This window comes from Leuresthes tenuis, unplaced genomic scaffold (genome assembly GCF_036924035.1).
Source record: "Leuresthes tenuis unplaced genomic scaffold, fLeuTen1.0.hap1 SCAF_18, whole genome shotgun sequence".
Taxonomy (NCBI): domain Eukaryota; kingdom Metazoa; phylum Chordata; class Actinopteri; order Atheriniformes; family Atherinopsidae; genus Leuresthes; species Leuresthes tenuis.
Window position 1 is genome coordinate 33,187,289 of NW_027325372.1, and position 24,797 is coordinate 33,212,085.

General features: G+C 36.7%; 1 protein-coding gene across 1 annotated transcript in view; it reads left to right on the plus strand.

The window, feature by feature from the left end:
* sh3bp5lb (SH3-binding domain protein 5-like, b) overlaps positions 1–24,797 on the plus strand; it is a 52,539-nt gene that overhangs the window by 24,724 nt on the left and 3,018 nt on the right. The window contains exon 5 of the mRNA XM_072370829.1: positions 1,049–1,222. Coding sequence (XP_072226930.1) covers positions 1,049–1,222 — 174 coding nt within the window. The remainder of the gene's footprint in view (positions 1–1,048; positions 1,223–24,797) is intronic.

Genomic DNA, 24,797 nt, shown 5'->3' on the forward strand with positions numbered 1-24,797 from the left:
TATACATACATATGATTGGCTGTGGGTTTATATACCAACAAGAGAAAGATCCAAAGCATAATTCAAAGCAGAGACTATATGACCAAGGAGAACTCTGGAATACTGGAACTAATGGACTGGCCAAGTCAAGGTCCGTATTTGAATTCTATTGAACAAATGCAGGATTTAATAGATTCAAAGATTGATCGCACAAACGTTTTATCTAAAGCAAGTCTGTGGGAAGGCTAGAAAGTATTTGGAGCTCAATAACAAAAGAGACAGTTGAAAATTACATAGAAACAATGCCAGCAAGAATGCAAGCTGTTATCAAGGCCAAAAGAGGCAAAACAAGATATTAAGATTTTTGCTTATTATGTGTGAAAAAGGACTATTTATGATATAAATATATACACACATACATACACATATATACACAATATTGCCAAAAGTATTCACGCACCTATCCGAATAATCAAATTCAGGTGCTATATAGACATAGATATGTATGTGTAGAATAGAATAGAAGGATATAATAGAAAAATATACATATAAATATACATATGTCTCTTTATGCATATTTATAGGTCTATATGTGTACGTGTGTATGTGTAAAGATGTGTAAATATGTATGTATAATAAAACAACACCAAACAAGAGATACCGGCTATGGCAAAGAATAATCCCAAAATAAACACCAAGTCAATGACAACAATGATGGTATGTACATACATAGTCCTAAAACTTGAAATCTTACATTTAATTCAAAAGATCTAAGATAGATATCTAAGTAGAGATAGCATGTATGTAATTGTTTTGTTGGAAGGTGGGTTGTGGGAAGAGGGCTTCCTCATGGAAGCATCCACGAGGTTCATTTGGTCAAAAATTCAAATTGTTCAACCTGCTGTTTTTATGTGTTGTAATGAAAATAATCATTTTTATTGATGAGTTTATGTAAACTTCTAACCACAATTGTATGTCATCTTATATCATACTTCTTGGGGAATGGGTAGTTTTTAAATTATGTGATCATGTAGAATCCAGCTTTCATTCATAATTCCTGTCTGATCAGGTGAATGAGGCAGAGGAGGAGCGCCTTCACAGTGAACAGGAACATCAAAGAGTCACTCAGCTCTGCCAAGATGCTGAAGCTCGAGTCCAGACCCTCCAGAAAGCCCTAAGGAAGGTCATCATCAAGTCCAAACCTTACTTTGAACTGAAGGCTCAGTTCAATCATATTTTGGAGGTGTGTAAAATGAGTCTTGTTTTCTTAAACGAACACCACACCATGCTTTATGTACTTTTTATGCTGGAAGTTGCAGACTGTTTCAGATTTTCTAACAAAAACTAAGCAGTGTCACAGGCTATGGTTTGCATGGTAGTTTGTTTTCTCACTAAACTTTTGCAAGGGTCAGATTGAAACTTTTAAACCATGTTGAGCAGGCTAAATGGAAAACAGTTTATTTACAAAACCTTTGAGTGTTGTGATGTTCTGATGCAGACACACTGAATTCTTATTAGGAACACCAGTGGATTCAAATTCCAAAGCTTTGCCATAAATTGTACTTTTACATATCTTATGCATTTTTCAGTTTTGATTATGCAGTCAGAAAGGTAATCACTCATTTATAATTTAGGTTGTAGTGTATGTTGGTAATCAAGGGCGGTTTGTCCATAAGGGTGATCGGGCGACGCACCACTAAAGGGAAAAAAGAGGAATTTTTTTTTCTGTCATATTTTTCCGCACTGTTACGGTGGTTGTGACAGTTCTAGACAGTTTCAGCTGCTCTGTATGTCACTGTCCAATCAGCGTAAAGCCTAGTTTATGCTTCTGCGTCCTGTCGACGGCGTAAGACATGATGCTGTCATTGAGCATTTGAAGTTCTGCGTTGAGGGAACACGTTGCTGTGCAATTCACAATGCTGCTAGGGTGTTGCTGTGGGTTTGTGTGGTTCCAGGGGTTATAGCCGAATCCTTGATTTGTCTTCCGGTCACAGTCAACAACAGTAAACAATGGCAACGAGGTGGTGCAGCTGGATTTGCAGCTGGAGCTCATCAATATGAAGAATAAATGCTTCTATTGCAAATAGCAGGCGACAGAAGACATTTGTGGGGGTGGTCTGTATGACCGGCCGAGGCTGGGAATGGGTGAATTTACAACACTGGTTCACCCACTGAGGGACCTGGATGAACAAATGCACTTTCGATACTTCGAATGTCAACGGCCTGATTTGACGAGCTTCTTAGTCAAAGCAACTGCCGGAATTTACGTTCTGAGTGGACCAATCGCAGCCCTTACGATCCGCGTCAACTCGACGCATAGTTAGGAGTTTTTGGAGGTGCATGTTAGGCTACGGTGTAGGGGTCCACATTGATGCCGCAGCTACATGGACTTTACGCAGAAGCAAAAACTAGGCTTAAGGTACCGCCCATTTGGGGCAATTTTGGTCAGGTTAAAAATCGCCCCAACTGCTCCCATTGACTTTCAAATTTCTGGCGCTACAATACAACCTTTATGGGTTCCGGGAGGAACACTACATGCCACATTCACACACACGTCTTAAGTCTATGTGCTTTCTAAGCATTCATACACACATTCATACCCCAATACATCGGTAGGCAACGTGGAATTCAGTGTCTTGCCCAAGGACGCTTCGACATTTAGCCCGGGGAAGCTGGAGTGGAACTACCGACCTTCCAATTGTTCTTCCTCCTGAGCCGCTGTGAAACTTGAAGGAAGAAACACAACTTTAACGTTGTGATTTATGGATAAAGAGAAAACACAATGGCAAGTCAAAGAACAAAACAGAAAAGGAGAAACAACAATGGCAAAACCAAAAACTCGACGGCAAAAGAGAAACAACAACGGCAAATAAAAAAACACAACAGCAAAAGAGAAACAACAACGGCAAAACCAAGAACTCAACGGCAAAAGAGAAAACACAACGGCAAAAGAGAAACAACAACGGCAAAACCAAAAACTCAACGGCAAAAGAGAAACAACAACGGCAAAACCAAAAACTCAACGGCAAAAGAGAAAACACAACGGCAAAACCAAAAACTCAACGGCAAAAGAGAAACAACAACGGCAAAACCAAAAACTCAACGGCAAAAGAGAAACAACAACGGCAAAACCAAAAACTCAACAGCAAAAGAGAAAAAACAACAGCAAATAAAAAAACACAAAAGCAAAAGAGAAACAACAACGGCAAAACCAAAAACTCAACAGCAAAAGAGAAAACACAACGGCAAAACCAAAAACTCAACGGCAAAAGAGAAACAACGGCAAATAAAAAAACACAACGGCAAAAGAGAAACAACAACGGCAAAACCAAAAACTCAACAGCAAAAGAGAAAAAACAACAGCAAATAAAAAAACACAAAAGCAAAAGAGAAACAACAACGGCAAAACCAAAAACTCAACAGCAAAAGAGAAAACACAACGGCAAAACCAAAAACTCAACGGCAAAAGAGAAACAACAACGGCAAAACCAAAAACTCAACAGCAAAAGAGAAAACACAACGGCAAAACCAAAAACTCAACGGCAAAAGAGAAACAACAACGGCAAATAAAAAAATTCAACAGCAAAAGAGAAACAACAACAGCAAATAAAAAAAACAACGGGAAAAGAGAAACAACAACGGCAAAACAAAAAACACAACAGCAAAACAGAAACAACAACGGCAAAACAAACAACAAAACGACAAGAGAGAAACAACAACGGCAAATAAAAAAAATAAACAGCAAAAGAGAAAAAACAACAGCAAATAAAAAAAACACAAAAGCAAAAGAGAAACAACAACGGCAAAACCAAAAACTCAACAGCAAAAAAGAAAACACAACGGCAAAACAAACAACAAAACGACAAGAGAGAAACAACAACGGCAAATAAAAAAAATAAACAGCAAAAGAGAAAACACAACGGCAAAACCAAAAACTCAACGGCAAAAGAGAAACAACAACGGCAAATAAAAAAACACAACGGCAAAAGAGAAAAAACAACGGCAAAACCAAAAACTCAACAGCAAAAGAGAAAAAACAACAGCAAATAAAAAAAACACAAAAGCAAAAGAGAAACAACAACGGCAAAACCAAAAACTCAACAGCAAAAAAGAAAAAACAACGGCAAAACAAACAACAAAACGACAAGAGAGAAACAACAACGGCAAATAAATAAGCACAACAGCAAAAGAGAAATGACAACAGCAAATAAAAAAACACAACAGCAAAAGAGAAACAACAACGGCAAAAAAAAAACACAACAGCAAAACAGAAACAACAACGGCCAAAACAAACAACAAAACGACAAGAGAGAAACAACAACGGCAAATAAATAAGCACAACAGCAAAAGAGAAATGACAACAGCAAATAAAAAAACACAACAGCAAAAGAGAAACAACAACGGCAAAAAAAAAACACAACAGCAAAACAGAAACAACAACGGCCAAAACAAACAACAAAACGACAAGAGAGAAACAACAACGGCAAATAAATAAGCACAACAGCAAAAGAGAAATGACAACAGCAAATAAAAAACAAAACAGCAAAAGAGAAACAACAACGGCAAAAAAAAAACACAACGGCAAAAGAGACAACAACGGCAAATAAAAAAACAAAACAGCAAAAGAGAAACAACAATGGCAAATAAAAAACACAAAGGCAAAAGAGAAACAACAACGGCAAATAAAAAAACACAACAGCAAAAGAGAAACAACAACGGCAAAACAAACAACAAAACGACAAGAGAGAAACAACAACGGCAAATAAAAAAAATAAACAGCAAAAGAGAAACAACAACGGCAAAACCAAAAACTCAACGGCAAAAGAGAAACAACAACGGCAAATAAAAAAACTCAACAGCAAAAGAGAAACAACAACAGCAAATAAAAAAAACAACGGGAAAAGAGAAACAACAACGGCAAAACAAAAAACACAACAGCAAAACAGAAACAACAACGGCAAAACAATCAACAAAACGACAAGAGAGAAACAACAACGGCAAATAAATAAGCACAACAGCAAAAGAGAAATGACAACAGCAAATAAAAAAACACAACGGCAAAAGAGAAACAACAACGGCAAATAAAAAAACAAAACAGCAAAAGAGAAACAACAATGGCAAATAAATAAGCACAACAGCAAAAGAGAAATGACAACAGCAAATAAAAAAACACAACAGCAAAAGAGAAACAACAACGGCAAAAAAAAAACACAACAGCAAAACAGAAACAACAACGGCCAAAACAAACAACAAAACGACAAGAGAGAAACAACAACGGCAAATAAATAAGCACAACAGCAAAAGAGAAATGACAACAGCAAATAAAAAACAAAACAGCAAAAGAGAAACAACAACGGCAAATAAAAAAACATAACAGCAAAAGAGAAACAACAACGACAAATAAGAAACAACAACGGCAAATAAATAAGCACAACAGCAAAAGAAAAATGACAACAGCAAATAAAAAAACACAACAGCAAAAGAGAAATGACAACAGCAAATAAAAAAACACAACAGCAAAAGAGAAACAACAACGGCAAAAAAAAAACACAACAGCAAAACAGAAACAACAACGGCCAAAACAAACAACAAAACGACAAGAGAGAAACAACAACGGCAAATAAATAAGCACAACAGCAAAAGAGACAACAACGGCAAATAAAAAAACAAAACAGCAAAAGAGAAACAACAATGGCAAATAAAAAACACAACGGCAAAAGAGAAACAACAACGGCAAAACCAAAAACTCAACGGCAAAAGAGAAACAACAACGGCAAAACAAAAAACACAACAGCAAAACAGAAACAACAACGGCAAAACAATCAACAAAACGACAAGAGAGAAACAACAACGGCAAATAAATAAGCACAACAGCAAAAGAGAAATGACAACAGCAAATAAAAAAACACAACGGCAAAAGAGAAACAACAACGGCAAATAAAAAAACAAAACAGCAAAAGAGAAACAACAATGGCAAATAAATAAGCACAACAGCAAAAGAGAAATGACAACAGCAAATAAAAAAACACAACAGCAAAAGAGAAACAACAACGGCAAAAAAAAAACACAACAGCAAAACAGAAACAACAACGGCCAAAACAAACAACAAAACGACAAGAGAGAAACAACAACGGCAAATAAATAAGCACAACAGCAAAAGAGAAATGACAACAGCAAATAAAAAACAAAACAGCAAAAGAGAAACAACAACGGCAAATAAAAAAACATAACAGCAAAAGAGAAACAACAACGACAAATAAGAAACAACAACGGCAAATAAATAAGCACAACAGCAAAAGAAAAATGACAACAGCAAATAAAAAAACACAACAGCAAAAGAGAAATGACAACAGCAAATAAAAAAACACAACAGCAAAAGAGAAACAACAACGGCAAAAAAAAAACACAACAGCAAAACAGAAACAACAACGGCCAAAACAAACAACAAAACGACAAGAGAGAAACAACAACGGCAAATAAATAAGCACAACAGCAAAAGAGACAACAACGGCAAATAAAAAAACAAAACAGCAAAAGAGAAACAACAATGGCAAATAAAAAACACAACGGCAAAAGAGAAACAACAACGGCAAAACCAAAAACTCAACGGCAAAAGAGAAACAACAACGGCAAATAAAAAAAAAAAAACAGCAAAAGAGAAACAACAACGGCAAAACAAACAACAAAACGACAAGAGAGAAACAACAACGGCAAATAAAAAAAATAAACAGCAAAAGAGAAACAACTACGGCAAAACCAAAAACTCAACGGCAAAAGAGAAACAACAACGGCAAATAAAAAAACTCAACAGCAAAAGAGAAACAACAACAGCAAATAAAAAAAACAACGGGAAAAGAGAAACAACAACGGCAAAACAAAAAACACAACAGCAAAACAGAAACAACAACGGCAAAACAATCAACAAAACGACAAGAGAGAAACAACAACGGCAAATAAAAAAGCACAAGAGCAAAAGAGAAATGACAACAGCAAATAAAAAAACACAACGGCAAAAGAGACAACAACGGCAAATAAAAAAACAAAACAGCAAAACAGAAACAACAATGGCAAATAAAAAAAACAACGGCAAAAAAAAAACACAACGGCAAAAGAGACAACAACGGCAAATAAAAAAACAAAACAGCAAAAGAGAAACAACAATGGCAAATAAAAAACACAAAGGCAAAAGAGAAACAACAACGGCAAAACCAAAAACTCAACGGCAAAAGAGAAACAACAACGGCAAATAAAAAAACACAACAGCAAAAGAGAAACAACAACGGCAAAACAAACAACAAAACGACAAGAGAGAAACAACAACGGCAAATAAATAAGCACAACAGCAAAAGAGAAATGACAACAGCAAATAAAAAACAAAACAGCAAAAGAGAAACAACAACGGCAAATAAAAAAACATAACAGCAAAAGATAAACAACAACGACAAATAAGAAACAACAACGGCAAATAAATAAGCACAACAGCAAAAGAGAAATGACAACAGCAAATAAAAAAACACAACAGCAAAAGAGAAACAACAACGGCAAAAAAAAAACACAACAGCAAAACAGAAACAACAACGGCCAAAACAAACAACAAAACGACAAGAGAGAAACAACAACGGCAAAAAAAAAACACAACGGCAAAAGAGACAACAACGGCAAATAAAAAAACAAAACAGCAAAAGAGAAACAACAATGGCAAATAAAAAAAACAACGGCAAAAGAGACAACAACGGCAAATAAAAAAACAAAACAGCAAAACAGAAACAACAATGGCAAATAAAAAAAACAACGGCAAAAAAAAAACACAACGGCAAAAGAGACAACAACGGCAAATAAAAAAACAAAACAGCAAAAGAGAAACAACAATGGCAAATAAAAAACACAAAGGCAAAAGAGAAACAACAACGGCAAAACCAAAAACTCAACGGCAAAAGAGAAACAACAACGGCAAATAAAAAAACACAACAGCAAAAGAGAAACAACAACGGCAAAACAAACAACAAAACGACAAGAGAGAAACAACAACGGCAAATAAAAAAAATAAACAGCAAAAGAGAAACAACAACGGCAAAACCAAAAACTCAACGGCAAAAGAGAAACAACAACGGCAAATAAAAAAATTCAACAGCAAAAGAGAAACAACAACAGCAAATAAAAAAAACAACGGGAAAAGAGAAACAACAACGGCAAAACAAAAAACACAACAGCAAAACAGAAACAACAACGGCAAAACAATCAACAAAACGACAAGAGAGAAACAACAACAGCAAATAAAAAAGCACAACAGCAAAAGAGAAATGACAACAGCAAATAAAAAAACACAACGGCAAAAGAGACAACAACGGCAAATAAAAAAACAAAACAGCAAAACAGAAACAACAACGGCAAAACAAACAACAAAACGACAAGAGAGAAACAACAACGGCAAATAAATAAGCACAACAGCAAAAGAGAAATGACAACAGCAAATAAAAAAACACAACAGCAAAAGAGAAACAACAACGGCAAAAAAAAAACACAACAGCAAAACAGAAACAACAACGGCCAAAACAAACAACAAAACGACAAGAGAGAAACAACAACGGCAAATAAATAAGCACAACAGCAAAAGAGAAATGACAACAGCAAATAAAAAACAAAACAGCAAAAGAGAAACAACAACGGCAAATAAAAAAACATAACAGCAAAAGAGAAACAACAACGACAAATAAGAAACAACAACGGCAAATAAATAAGCACAATAGCAAAAGAGAAATGACAACAGCAAATAAAAAAACACAACAGCAAAAGAGAAATGACAACAGCAAATAAAAAAACACAACAGCAAAAGAGAAACAACAACGGCAAAAAAAAAACACAACAGCAAAACAGAAACAACAACGGCCAAAACAAACAACAAAACGACAAGAGAGAAACAACAACGGCAAATAAATAAGCACAACAGCAAAAGAGGAATGACAACAGCAAATAAAAAAACACAACGGCAAAAGAGAAACAACAATGGCAAATAAAAAACACAACGGCAAAAGAGAAACAACAACGGCAAAACCAAAAACTCAACGGCAAAAGAGAAACAACAACGGCAAATAAAAAAACACAACAGCAAAAGAGAAACAACAACGGCAAAACAAACAACAAAACGACAAGAGAGAAACAACAACGGCAAATAAAAAAAATAAACAGCAAAAGAGAAACAACTACGGCAAAACCAAAAACTCAACGGCAAAAGAGAAACAACAACGGCAAATAAAAAAACTCAACAGCAAAAGAGAAACAACAACAGCAAATAAAAAAAAACAACGGGAAAAGAGAAACAACAACGGCAAAACAAAAAACACAACAGCAAAACAGAAACAACAACGGCAAAACAATCAACAAAACGACAAGAGAGAAACAACAACAGCAAATAAAAAAAGACAACGGCAAAAGAGACAACAACGGCAAATAAAAAAACAAAACAGCAAAACAGAAACAACAATGGCAAATAAAAAAAACAACGGCAAAAGAGAAACAACAACGGCAAAAAAAAATTCAACGGCAAAAGAGAAACAACAACGGCAAAACAAACAACAAAACGACAAGAGAGAAACAACAACGGCAAAACCAAAAACTCAACAGCAAAAGAGAAAACACAACAGCAAATAAAAAAACCCAACAGCAAAAGAGAAACAACAACGACAAATAAGAAACAACAACGGCAAAACCAAAAACTCAACAGCAAAAAAGAAAACACAACGGCAAAACAAACAACAAAACGACAAGAGAGAAACAACAACGGCAAATAAAAAAAATAAACAGCAAAAGAGAAACAACGGCAAAACCAAAAACTCAACGGCAAAAGAGAAACAACAACAGCAAATAAAAAAAACAACGGGAAAAGAGAAACAACAACGGCAAAACCAAAAACAAAAAGGCAAAAGAGAAACAACAACGGCAAATAAAAAAAACACAACAGCAAAACAGAAACAACAACGGCAAAACAAACAACAAAACGACAAGAGAGAAATAACAACGGCAAATAAATAAGCACAACAGCAAAAGAGAAATGACAACAGCAAATAAAAAAACACAACAGCAAAAGAGAAACAACAACGGCAAAAAAAAACACAACAGCAAAACAGAAACAACAACGGCCAAAACAAACAACAAAACGACAAGAGAGAAACAACAACGGCAAATAAATAAGCACAACAGCAAAAGAGAAATGACAACAGCAAATAAAAAACAAAACAGCAAAAGAGAAACAACAACGGCAAATAAAAAAACATAACAGCAAAAGAGAAACAACAACGACAAATAAGAAACAACAACGGCAAATAAATAAGCACAACAGCAAAAGAGAAATGACAACAGCAAATAAAAAAACACAACAGCAAAAGAGAAATGACAACAGCAAATAAAAAAACACAACAGCAAAAGAGAAACAACAACGGCAAAAAAAAAACACAACAGCAAAACAGAAACAACAACGGCCAAAACAAACAACAAAACGACAAGAGAGAAACAACAACGGCAAATAAATAAGCACAACAGCAAAAGAGAAATGACAACAGCAAATAAAAAACAAAACAGCAAAAGAGAAACAACAACGGCAAATAAAAAACACAACGGCAAAAGAGACAACAACGGCAAATAAAAAAACACAACGGCAAAAGAGACAACAACGGCAAATAAAAAAACAAAACAGCAAAAGAGAAACAACAATGGCAAATAAAAAACACAACGGCAAAAGAGAAACAACAACGGCAAAACCAAAAACTCAACGGCAAAAGAGAAACAACAACGGCAAATAAAAAAACACAACAGCAAAAGAGAAACAACAACGGCAAAACAAACAACAAAACGACAAGAGAGAAACAACAACGGCAAATAAAAAAAATAAACAGCAAAAGAGAAACAACTACGGCAAAACCAAAAACTCAACGGCAAAAGAGAAACAACAACGGCAAATAAAAAAACTCAACAGCAAAAGAGAAACAACAACAGCAAATAAAAAAAACAACGGGAAAAGAGAAACAACAACGGCAAAACAAAAAACACAACAGCAAAACAGAAACAACAACGGCAAAACAATCAACAAAACGACAAGAGAGAAACAACAACGGCAAATAAAAAAACAAAACAGCAAAACAGAAACAACAATGGCAAATAAAAAAAACAACGGCAAAAGAGAAACAACAACGGCAAAAAAAAATTCAACGGCAAAAGAGAAACAACAACGGCAAAACAAACAACAAAACGACAAGAGAGAAACAACAACGGCAAAACCAAAAACTCAACAGCAAAAGAGAAAACACAACGGCAAATAAAAAAACCCAACAGCAAAAGAGAAACAACAACGGCAAATAAAAAAACATAACAGCAAAAGAGAAACAACAACGACAAATAAGAAACAACAACGGCAAATAAATAAGCACAACAGCAAAAGAGAAATGACAACAGCAAAAAAGAAAACACAACGGCAAAACAAACAACAAAACGACAAGAGAGAAACAACAACGGCAAATAAAAAAAATAAACAGCAAAAGAGAAACAACGGCAAAACCAAAAACTCAACGGCAAAAGAGAAACAACAACAGCAAATAAAAAAAACAACGGGAAAAGAGAAACAACAACGGCAAAACCAAAAACAAAAAGGCAAAAGAGAAACAACAACGGCAAATAAAAAAAACACAACAGCAAAACAGAAACAACAACGGCAAAACAAACAACAAAACGACAAGAGAGAAACAACAACAGCAAATAAAAAAAGACAACGGCAAAAGAGACAACAACGGCAAATAAAAAACAAAACAGCAAAACAGAAACAACAAGGGCAAAACAAACAACAAAACGACAAGAGAGAAACAACAACGGCAAAACCAAAAACTCAACAGCAAAAGAGAAATGACAACAGCAAATAAAAAAACAAAACAGCAAAAGAGAAACAACAACGGCAAATAAATAAGCACAACAGCAAAAGAGAAATGACAACAGCAAAAAAAAAAACACAACGGCAAAAGAGACAACAACGGCAAATAAAAAAACAAAACAGCAAAAGAGAAACAACAACGGCAAAAGAGAAAACACAACGGCAAAAGAGAACCAACAACGGCTAAACAAACAACAAAACGACAAGAGAGAAACAACAACGACAAAACCAAAAACTCAACAGCAAAAGAGAAATGACAACAGCAAATAAAAAAACAAAACAGCAAAAGAGAAACAACAACGGCAAATAAATAAGCACAACAGCAAAAGAGAAATGACAACAGCAAATAAAAAAACACAACGGCAAAAGAGACAACAATGGCAAATAAAAAAACAAAACAGCAAAAGAGAAACAACAATGGCAAATAAAACTAGAAAATTTCTGAAGAAATTTTGATGGGTGCCCAGCTGCTGCCCGTCTTCTGCCCGTCCACACACACACACAGAGAAGCTGGTAGTTGCCAGTCAAGCATTATATGATCATAATCCAGTCTTAAATATGAGATTCAGGCTTGTTCTGGTGAAATCTGCCTGCTTTAGACACATAAGGCCCGGTTGATCTGTTCAGAATAATGGAGAACATATGAGTTAGTGCGCGCTATCGCGCGCATTTGTGTCGTCAGGGGCTGGCATGAACCTATTAATCTGTTCAGATTAATGAAAAACATGAGTTAGTGCGTGCTATCGCACGCATTTGTCTCCTCAGCAGCTGGCATGAACCTGTTAATCTGTTCTGAATAATGGAAATTTATGAGTTAGTGCGTGCTATCGCACGCATTTCTCTCATCAGGGGCTGGCATGAACCTATTAATCTGTTCAGATTAATGAAAAACATGAGTTAGTGCGTGCTATCGCACGCATTTGTCTCCTCAGCAGCTGGCATGAACCTATTAATCTGTTCAGATTAATGAAAAACATGAGTTAGTGCGTGCTATCGCACGCATTTGTCTCCTCAGCAGCTGGCATGAACCTGTTAATCTGTTCTGAATAATGGAAATTTATGAGTTAGTGCGTGCTATCGCACGCATTTGTCTCATCAGGGGCTGGCATGAACCTGTTAATCTGTTCTGAATAATGGAAATTTATGAGTTAGTGCGTGCTATCGCACGCATTTGTCTCCTCAGCAGCTGGCATGAACCTGTTAATCTGTTCTGAATAATGGAAATTTATGAGTTAGTGCGTGCTATCGCACGCATTTGTCTCATCAGGGGCTGGCATGAACCTATTAATCTGTTCAGATAAATGAAAAACATGAGTTAGTGCGTGCTATCGCACGCATTTGTCTCCTCAGCAGCTGGCATGAACCTGTTAATCTGTTCTGAATAATGGAAACTTATGAGTTAATGCGTGCTATCGCACGCACTTCTCTCACGAGCGGCTGGCATGAATCTGTTTAACCATGTTGGCTGCCCTGCTGTTGCCCCGCTTCTGCCCTGCTGCTGCCCTGCTCCTGCACTGCTGCTGCCCTGCTCCTGCACTGCTGCTGCCCTGCTCCTGCCCTGCTTACTCTGACCTCATCAGCCATCTTGGCTCTGCCCTCATCAGCTGTGATAGAACAGGGCAGCCTTCTTGGGTGTGGTCAGCATTAGTTGCTATGGGCAACAGCTGTGCCTGCCAACTGCCAACTGAAAATTCTGCACCTCACTTTGTCCCCTTAAAATCATGGGGTTTTCATATTGAGGCAGAAATCTGGATACAAACGCTCGCTGTTCGAAAAGTAGAAGTCGTATCCGAATAATTCTTTCACCGTGAGCGCCAGAAGGGACGGGGGAAGCCAGCGGTGTCATTTTTATTCTTCTAACCCCCGTGGCTCCTTTATTATGGCAGTTTTAAAATGATTTTTCCGACTGATTTCAGGCCTCGCCCGTTTTATAATGGGATTTAATGTTCCCTCTTTGCGCTCACAGGTGATTTGTGAGAAACCTGTGAGGCCCAGCTCAATGAAAGTCACATTGGGTGAAAGACAACTAAAATACCTACGTTTTGATGTATAATGTATCCAGATCAGGCAGATATTTTGGAGGTGAGAGGCATTTGTTTGAAAAATAATTTTTTAAAGATTTTTAGAGTGAGAGGTAGAGTGGAGGAGGCACAAAATGAGCTCCTCTGGACACCTAAAACGTAAACTGCCGTTGTGTCAAAGCCGTATAAGCTATTAACAAGCCCTTTACACCAGTTAAAGCTGAATCTTTCCTGTCACACACAAACTTTGAATGATGTGTGTGTGACCTTGTATGGCTGAGTTCAGAGGCCTCCAAGGGGAGGCAGTTTTGGGCTCTTCGAGCCCAAAACTGCCTCGTTAAGGCCTTCTCCATTCATTTTCCCATTGACAATTTGCCCGCTTTTTCCCATTTATCCGCTATTCCGGTCGAGTAATGAGAGAGAAAAGTAATAGCACACTTCTGCCCATCGGCGCGCACGCAGCCATGTATTTTTTATTTTAGTCGGACCAACGCTGTGGGACGAGTAGCGCGCCGAAAAACGTGACGGAAGCGGAAAAATAATAAGTATGAGCAATAGTAATATGTGTGCCCTGCCTATGGCATGGGGCACCCATAAAAAACAACGGCAAAAGAGAAACAACAACGGCAAAACAAAAAACAAAAAGGCAAAAGAGAAACAACAACGGCAAAACAAAAAACAAAGGCAAAAGAGAAACAACAACGGCAAAACCAAAAACTCAACAGCAAAAGAGAAACAACAACAGCAAATAAAAAAACAACGGCAAAAGAGAAACAACAACGGCAAATAAAAAAACAACGGCAAAAGAGAAACAACAACAGCAAATAAAAAAAACAATGGGAAAAGAGAAACAACAACGGCAAAACAAAAAACAAAAAGGCAAAAGAGAAACAACAACGGCAAATAAAAAAACAAAACGGCAAAAGAGAAACCACAACGGCAAAACCAAAAACTCAACAGCAAAAAAGAAAACACAACGGCAAAACAAACAACAAAACGACAAGAGAGAAACAACAACGGCAAATAAAAAAAATAAACAGCAAAAGAGAAACAACGGCAAAACCAAAAACTCAACGGCAAAAGAGAAACAACAACAGCAAATAAAAAAAACAACGGGAAAAGAGAAACAACAACGGCAAAACCAAAAACAAAAAGGCAAAAGAGAAACAACAACGGCAAATAAAAAAAGCACAACAGCAAAACAGAAACAACAACGGCAAAACAAACAACAAAACGACAAGAGAGAAACAACAACGGCAAAACCAAAAACTCAACAGCAAAAGAGAAATGACAACAGCAAATAAAAAAACAAAACAGCAAAAGAGAAACAACAACGGCAAATAAAAAAACAAAACAGCAAAAGAGAAACAACAACGGCAAAACAAAAAACACAACGGCAAAAGAGAACCAACAACGGCTAAACAAACAACAAAACGACAAGAGAGAAACAACAACGACAAAACCAAAAACTCAACAGCAAAAGAGAAATGACAACAGCAAATAAAAAAACAAAACAGCAAAAGAGAAACAACAACGGCAAATAAATAAGCACAACAGCAAAAGAGAAATGACAACAGCAAATAAAAAAACACAACGGCAAAAGAGACAACAACGGCAAATAAAAAAACAAAACAGCAAAAGAGAAACAACAATGGCAAATAAAACAAACAACGGCAAAAGAGAAACAACAACGGCAAAACAAAAAACAAAAAGGCAAAAGAGAAACAACAACGGCAAAACAAAAAACAAAGGCAAAAGAGAAACAACAACGGCAAAACCAAAAACTCAACAGCAAAAGAGAAACAACAACAGCAAATAAAAAAACAACGGCAAAAGAGAAACAACAACGGCAAATAAAAAAAACAATGGGAAAAGAGAAACAACAACGGCAAATAAAAAAACAACGGCAAAAGAGAAACAACAACAGCAAATAAAAAAAACAATGGGAAAAGAGAAACAACAACGGCAAAACAAAAAACACAACAGCAAAAGAGAAACAACAACGGCAGATAAAAAAACACAACAGCATAACAGAAACAACAAAACAAACAACAAAACGACAAGAGAGAAACAACAACAGCAAATAAAAAAAGACAACGGCAAAAGAGACAACAACGGCAAATAAAAAACAAAACAGCAAAACAGAAACAACTACGGCAAAACAAACAACAAAACGACAAGAGAGAAACAACAACGGCAAAACCAAAAACTCAACAGCAAAAGAGAAATGACAACAGCAAATAAAAAAACAAAACAGCAAAAGAGAAACAACAACGGCAAAACAAAAAACACAACGGCAAAAGAGAACCAACAACGGCTAAACAAACAACAAAACGACAAGAGAGAAACAACAACGACAAAACCAAAAACTCAACAGCAAAAGAGAAATGACAACAGCAAATAAAAAAACAAAACAGCAAAAGAGAAACAACAACGGCAAATATATAAGCACAACAGCAAAAGAGAAATGACAACAGCAAATAAAAAAACACAACGGCAAAAGAGACTACAACGGCAAATAAAAAAACAAAACAGCAAAAGAGAAACAACAATGGCAAATAAAAAAAACAACGGCAAAAGAGAAACAACAACGGCAAAACAAAAAACAAAAAGGCAAAAGAGAAACAACAACGGCAAAACAAAAAACAAAGGCAAAAGAGAAACAACAACGGCAAAACCAAAAACTCAACAGCAAAAGAGAAACAACAACAGCAAATAAAAAAACAACGGCAAAAGAGAAACAACAACGGCAAATAAAAAAAACAATGGGAAAAGAGAAACAACAACGGCAAAACAAAAAACAAAAAGGCAAAAGAGAAACAACAACGGCAAATAAAAAAACACAACGGCAAAAGAGAAACCACAACGGCAAAACCAAAAACTCAACAGCAAAAAAGAAAACACAACGGCAAAACAAACAACAAAACGACAAGAGAGAAACAACAACGGCAAATAAAAAAAATAAACAGCAAAAGAGAAACAACGGCAAAACCAAAAACTCAACGGCAAAAGAGAAACAACAACAGCAAATAAAAAAAACAACGGGAAAAGAGAAACAACAACGGCAAAACCAAAAACAAAAAGGCAAAAGAGAAACAACAACGGCAAATAAAAAAAACACAACAGCAAAACAGAAACAACAACGGCAAAACAAACAACAAAACGACAAGAGAGAAACAACAACAGCAAATAAAAAAAGACAACGGCAAAAGAGACAACAACGGCAAATAAAAAACAAAACAGCAAAACAGAAACAACAACGGCAAAACAAACAACAAAACGACAAGAGAGAAACAACAACGGCAAAACCAAAAACTCAACAGCAAAAGAGAAATGACAACAGCAAATAAAAAAACAAAACAGCAAAAGAGAAACAACAACGGCAAAACAAAAAACACAACGGCAAAAGAGAACCAACAACGGCTAAACAAACAACAAAACGACAAGAGAGAAACAACAACGACAAAACCAAAAACTCAACAGCAAAAGAGAAATGACAACAGCAAATAAAAAAACAAAACAGCAAAAGAGAAACAACAACGGCAAATAAATAAGCACAACAGCAAAAGAGAAATGACAACAGCAAATAAAAAAACACAACGGCAAAAGAGACAACAACGGCAAATAAAAAAACAAAACAGCAAAAGAGAAACAACAATGGCAAATAAAAAAAACAACGGCAAAAGAGAAACAACAACGGCAAAACAAAAAACAAAAAGGCAAAAGAGAAACAACAACGGCAAAACAAAAAACAAAGGCAAAAGAGAAACAACAACGGCAAAACCAAAAACTCAACAGCAAAAGAGAAACAACAACAGCAAATAAAAAAACAACGGCAAAAGAGAAACAACAACAGCAAATAAAAAAAACAATGGGAAAAGAGAAACAACAACGGCAAAACAAAAAACACAACAGCAAAAGAGAAACAACAACGGCAGATAAAAAAACACAACAGCAAAACAGAAACAACAACGGCAAAACAAACAACAAAACGACAAGAGAGAAACAACAACAGCAAATAAAAAAAGACAACGGCAAAAGAGACAACAACGGCAAATAAAAAACAAAACAGCAAAACAGAAACAACAACGGCAAAACAAACAACAAAACGACAAGAGAGAAACAACAACGGCAAAACCAAAAACTCAACAGCAAAAGAGAAATGACAACAGCAAATAAAAAAACAAAACGACAAGAGAGAAACAACAACGGCAAAACAAAAAACACAACGGCAAAAGAGAACCAACAACGGCTAAACAAACAACAAAACGACAAGAGAGAAACAACAACGACAAAACCAAAAACTCAACAGCAAAAGAGAAATGACAACAGCAAATAAAAAAACACAACGGCAAAAGAGACAACAACGGCAAATAAAAAAACAAAACAGCAAAAGAGAAACAACAATGGCAAATAAAAAACACAAAGGCAAAAGAGAAACAACAACGGCAAAACCAAAAACTCAACGGCAAAAGAGAAACAACAACGGCAAATAAAAAAACACAACAGCAAAAGAGAAACAACAACGGCAAAACAAAAAACAAAACAGCAAAAGAGAAACAACAACGGCAAAACAAAAAACAAAAAGGCAAAAGAGAAACAACAACGGCAAAACAAAAAACAAAGGCAAAAGAGAAACAACAACGGCAAAACCAAAAACTCAACAGCAAAAGAGAAACAACAACAGCAAATAAAAAAACAACGGCAAAAGAGAAACAACAACGGCAAATAAAAAAACAACGGCAAAAGAGAAACAACAACAGCAAATAAAAAAAACAATGGGAAAAGAGAAACAACAACGGCAAAACAAAAAACAAAAAGGCAAAAGAGAAACAACAACGGCAAATAAAAAAACACAACGGCAAAAGAGAAACCACAACGGCAAAACCAAAAACTCAACAGCAAAAAAGAAAACACAACGGCAAAACAAACAACAAAACGACAAGAGAGAAACAACAACGGCAAATAAAAAAAATAAACAGCAAAAGAGAAACAACGGCAAAACCAAAAACTCAACGGCAAAAGAGAAACAACAACAGCAAATAAAAAAAACAACGGGAAAAGAGAAACAACAACGGCAAAACCAAAAACAAAAAGGCAAAAGAGAAACAACAACGGCAAATAAAAAAAACACAACAGCAAAACAGAAACAACAACGGCAAAACAAACAACAAAACGACAAGAGAGAAACAACAACAGCAAATAAAAAAAGACAACGGCAAAAGAGACAACAACGGCAAATAAAAAACAAAACAGCAAAACAGAAACAACAACGGCAAAACAAACAACAAAACGACAAGAGAGAAACAACAACGGCAAAACCAAAAACTCAACAGCAAAAGAGAAATGACAACAGCAAATAAAAAAACAAAACAGCAAAAGAGAAACAACAACGGCAAAACAAAAAACACAACGGCAAAAGAGAACCAACAACGGCTAAACAAACAACAAAACGACAAGAGAGAAACAACAACGACAAAACCAAAAACTCAACAGCAAAAGAGAAATGACAACAGCAAATAAAAAAACACAACGGCAAAAGAGACAACAACGGCAAATAAAAAAACAAAACAGCAAAAGAGAAACAACAATGGCAAATAAAAAAAACAACGGCAAAAGAGAAACAACAACGGCAAAACAAAAAACAAAAAGGCAAAAGAGAAACAACAACGGCAAAACAAAAAACAAAGGCAAAAGAGAAACAACAACGGCAAAACCAAAAACTCAACAGCAAAAGAGAAACAACAACAGCAAATAAAAAAACAACGGCAAAAGAGAAACAACAACGGCAGATAAAAAAACACAACAGCAAAACAGAAACAACAACGGCAAAACAAACAACAAAACGACAAGAGAGAAACAACAACGGCAAATAAAAAGCAAAAGAGAAATGACAACAGCAAATAAAAAAACACAACGGCAAAAGAGAAACACCAACGGCAAAAAAAAATTCAACGGCAAAAGAGAAACAACAACGGCAAAACAAACAACAAAACGGAAAAAGAGAAACAACAACAGCAAATAAAAAAACACAACAGCAAAAGAGAAACAACAACGGCAAAACAAACAACAAAACGGAAAAAGAGAAACAACAACAGCAAATAAAAAAACACAACAGCAAAAGAGAAACAACAACGGCAAATAAAAAAACACAACGGCAAAAAGAGAAACAACAATGGAAAAAGAGAAACAACAACGGCAAATAAAAAAACACAACGGCACAAGAGAAAGGACAACAACAAAAGGCGGCTGTAGCTCAGGAGGAAGAGCAGTCGCCCACCAATCGGAAGGTCGGCCCCATTGTATCCATTGGGGGTATGAATGTGTATGAATGATTAGAAAAGTACGTAGTTATGTGTATCATAAGACGTGCTGTATGAGTGTGTGTGAGTGGGGTGAATGCAGCATGTAGTGAAGCGCTTTGAGTGGTCAGTTAGACCACTCAGAAAAGCGCTATACAAGTACAAGTCCATTTACCATATTTACACAAAGTTGCTCATGAAAGTTTAAATGAGCTAAAAGCCCTGAAAGAGGACTTTTTTGCAGAGCTTCTTTCTCCTGCTCCCTTTCTGCAGGTCAACAGAGGTGAGTTTGGCAATGTGGTGCAGCCTTACAGTGAATCCTTCCTTCCTCAGAGCAACTTCCCACTTCTTCCTCATATCTTTGTCTTTGGGAAACAAATATAAATAAAAATGGGAGATTCGAGAAAGTCACCACAAAAACATTTTAAAAAGGAGGTCGAGCTTATTTTCTTCCTTCTTCTTCCTATTTTCTTCCTTCAAATTTCTTCAGAGGGTTCGGGTCAACAAAACTCCCATTTTGACGCATATCTGTTGATAATAAACCAAAACTGCTGAGATTGTAAGTAAGCTTGTTTGCAAACTATTCTACAGTCCGATGTCCTGTTGTCTGTATTTTTAAGTGAGCGGGGTGGGTATGAGACATGAGAGGTATATTACTTTTGTTAGGATGAAAGAATTACTTGTGAATAATACAGCCTGTATCACCTGTGTAAAATTTCCTGGTCAAAGTTGTATCAGCAATATTTGCATTATTTCTACAATAGCACTCTTGTGTCAGTTGTAATCTAAGCCTGTGTTATGGAATGTATGATTTATAAAGTCTCAATTGGCCTATTAGCCGAGTGAGACTGGCTATAAACATAGCCTAGCTTAACGTTTGCTGACTACGATTTAGATGGCGGACATCAATACAGTACAATAATATTCTATTCACAAAATACAACCAATAAATCATTGAATCTTACTTGTGAAAAGTAATCTCCCGACCCCTGTTCGCAATCGTCCGCCGATTTGCTCAGGAATAAAGTGCTCTGGCATCTTAAATACTGTGCTGTCTATGGGTAAGATGACCAGTCCAAGATGGCGGCCATATTTCTCGCGCCCTAGCGGCCGATGCAGCGTCTACTCTTTATAATGTATATGTATGAAACAGCCAACGCTTTATTCTACTACCCCTACACACTGTTTCACCCTGATGGCAGCGCGGCAGATGCCACAGCAACATGCACCATCTGTCGGAAAAGGTCAAGAAACATCAGTCATCTAAGACTCACATGGACAGTTGTCTATAGTTTTCTGTGTTTGGGAGGGTGAACACCACAACGCAGCTGGATGAGAGCTACAGGCTAGCAGTTCGTTGTCACAACGATGGCACAATGACAGCACAACAACAGCACATCCTAGCCTGTTCTGTTCTGCAGCATGTTCGAGCTAGCTCTGCCAGGAAAAGATGAAAGTGAAGGTTATAACAACCCTGGGGTTTTCCGTGGCCTTGTCGACTTTGCATCGCTAGATGAGGCGTTTGAGGAGTACCTAAAAATTGCCACTTTTTTTAAGGGCATGTCTAAAACGGTGCAAAATGAGCTCCTGGAAAGCATGCTAGTCCGGTGTACATCTTAGCCACATAAACAGTCACATAAAAAAAATTCATCGGCCCAAAAGGCATCATAAAAAAACTTTTCACAATAAATGACCTCATAAAAAAAATGTCAGACTGAACAGCATCAAGAAAGAAAATATCAGACTCAACGGCTTCAGTAAAAACTTGTCACACGGAACGGCATCAGCTAAAAAGTCTTCACTCTCAACGGCATCAGCTAAAAAGTCTTCACTCTCAACGGCATCAGTAAAAAAGTCGTCACTCTCAACGGTATCAGTAAAAAAGTCGTCACTCTCAACGGCATCAGTAAAAAAGTCGTCACTCTCAACAGCATCGGTTAAAAAGTCGTCACTCTCAACGGCATCGGTAAAAAAGTCGTCACTCTCAACGGCATCGGTAAAAAAGTCGTCACTCTCAACGGCATCAGTAAAAAAGTCGTCACTCTCAACGGCATCAGTAAAAAAGTCGTCACTCTCAACGGCATCGGTGAAAAAGTCGTCACTCTCAACAGCATCGGTTAAAAGGTCGTCACTCTCAAAGGCATCAGTACAAAACTCGTCACTCTCAACGGCATCGGTAAAAAAGTCGTCACTCTCAACAGCATCGGTAAAAAAGTCGTCACTCTCAACGGCATCGGTAAAAAAGTCGTCACTCTCAACGGCATCAGTAAAAAAGTCGTCACTCTCAACGGCATCAGTAAAAAAGTCGTCACTCTCAACGGCATCAGTGAAAAAGTCGTCACTCTCAACGGCATCAGTGAAAAAGTCGTCACTCTCAACAGCATCGGTTAAAAGGTCGTCACTCTCAACGGCATCAGTACAAAACTCGTCACTCTCAACGGCATCGGTTAAAAAGTCGTCACTCTCAACGGCCGTCAGTAAAAAAGTTGTCACACTAAATGGCATACATACGTATGTATATATGTCTATGAGTGTACCCATCTGCAGGCAAGATGGCCGACAAGAGCGTCGCCATATATCCAATCCATACCGGAAGTCCCAAGGGACTTTCAAAATAAAACAAAATAAAAGCTTAAAAATGGACTGTATGCTTTACACAACATAATTCTATGCATTTTGTAAAGTTACATGTTTATCATAACAGTATAATTGACTTACAACGTTAACATTTCATGGATTTACGTTCAATATAAACGTTATGAATACAAATGTGAATAATCTTTGTGTGGTGATGGTATGATCTCAAATTAAATAGATACTAGCACATTAGTAGCCTATATGGTAAATATTAATTTATGTTCATGTTTAATCGATTTACAAACATTGAATCAATATCAACGTTATGAATACAAATGTGAATATTAATAGGACTGAAGAATAACCAAAATTAAATAAACTGAATTCTCAAATTACATAGAGAATTAATAAAACAGTCACAACAAATGTCATACTTACTATCATTATTTTATGGTAAAAATTAATTAATTCATTCATTCATTCATTCATCTTCTACCCCTTATCCTGCAGGAGGGTTAGGGTGAGCTGAGCCTATCTTAGCAGACTTTGGGCAAGATATGGTAAATATTATTTTATGTAAATAAAGTCGCCTTACAATTAATGTTGATTGTAAATATTAATATTACAGTTATGAGGCTAAACGTAAATACAATGTTTCTGAGTGTTTGTGTGTATGTGGGGGATACTCCTTGGTATGATCTCTCTGTCTTTCCTGTATATGGCCCAGCCTGCCCACCAGAGGATGCCTTCATTAAACACAGTAAAAATGTTTTTATAATAAAACATTTTATTATGTATATTTTATTAAGTAGAAACAAAGAAATACAACAAAGTAAATACACTAAACACGCAGAAATAATAAAATAAAACTGAATCACACTTTTGGCCTTGATGATCTGTAGGGGGTTCTAAAATAGGGTCCCACTGGCCATCATGATTTCTGCCAGCAGTGTCTGGAAAAGGTAACAAGATGCACATGCCTTAGCACAGGGACAATGCCAGGTGTTTTTCTTGTTACAAACACTCTCCCTAAAGTGCTGTAATGGTGTAATTTCAGTTCGTGGATGGAAAGGCAGATGATTATTCAAACCAGTAAAGTCAATGAGGACCGACAAGGGGACAAGTGAAGTGCTTCTTGTTGCCTTGCTTTGCACACTGCTATTTTAGAGTCAGCAAAAACACGGTTTTCCACAATTTCCTGGAGGACTTGGTGGTCCAGTTTTTCCTCATTGGCAGTCGTGTTACAGTAATCTAATGATCTGATGTGATGGCACAAGCTGTGTGAAAGGTCACTTCGCTGTACCAGCAGATGGTTTTGCCGGCAATCTTCCATCTCACATCTGGTTACCTGTTGTTGTCTCCATTCAATTCAATTCAATTGAGTTTTATTTATATCCCGCCAAATTACAACAATTGTCATCTTAAGGCACTTAAATAATATAGTCCAATTCAACCAATTGGAGTTCAATTCATTGTAATCATAATCCAATGAAATCCAGTTATATCATTTCAAAATAATCCAATTAATTCATATAGAGCCAATTCAAAAAATAATATCCTAGCTAAGGAAACCAACAGATTGCACCGAAACTTGTCTTCAGTCCAATCTCCCGTCCTGAGCCTGAGGGACTGTGGAAAGGAACGACTCCCTTTTAACAGGAAGAAACCTCTGGCAGAACCAGAACCAGGAAGAAACCTCTGGCAGAACCAGAACCAGGAAGGGTGGCCATCCGCCTCGACCAGCTGGGGTTTGAGAAGACTGAAAAGAGGGAAAAGAGGGGGGAAAAACACCATAACACCATTCAAAGGATACCTGTTGGAACAGGGAAACACAAGTTAATAACCACAATGATGTCACATGTACATAATATCCATCCATTTTCTATACCGTCAATCCGTTAATCGGGTAGCGGGTGGGCTGGAGCCTATCCTAGCAGTCATCGGGCGAAAGGCGGGGTACACCCTGGACAGGTCGCCAGTCCATCACAGGGCATGTACATAATA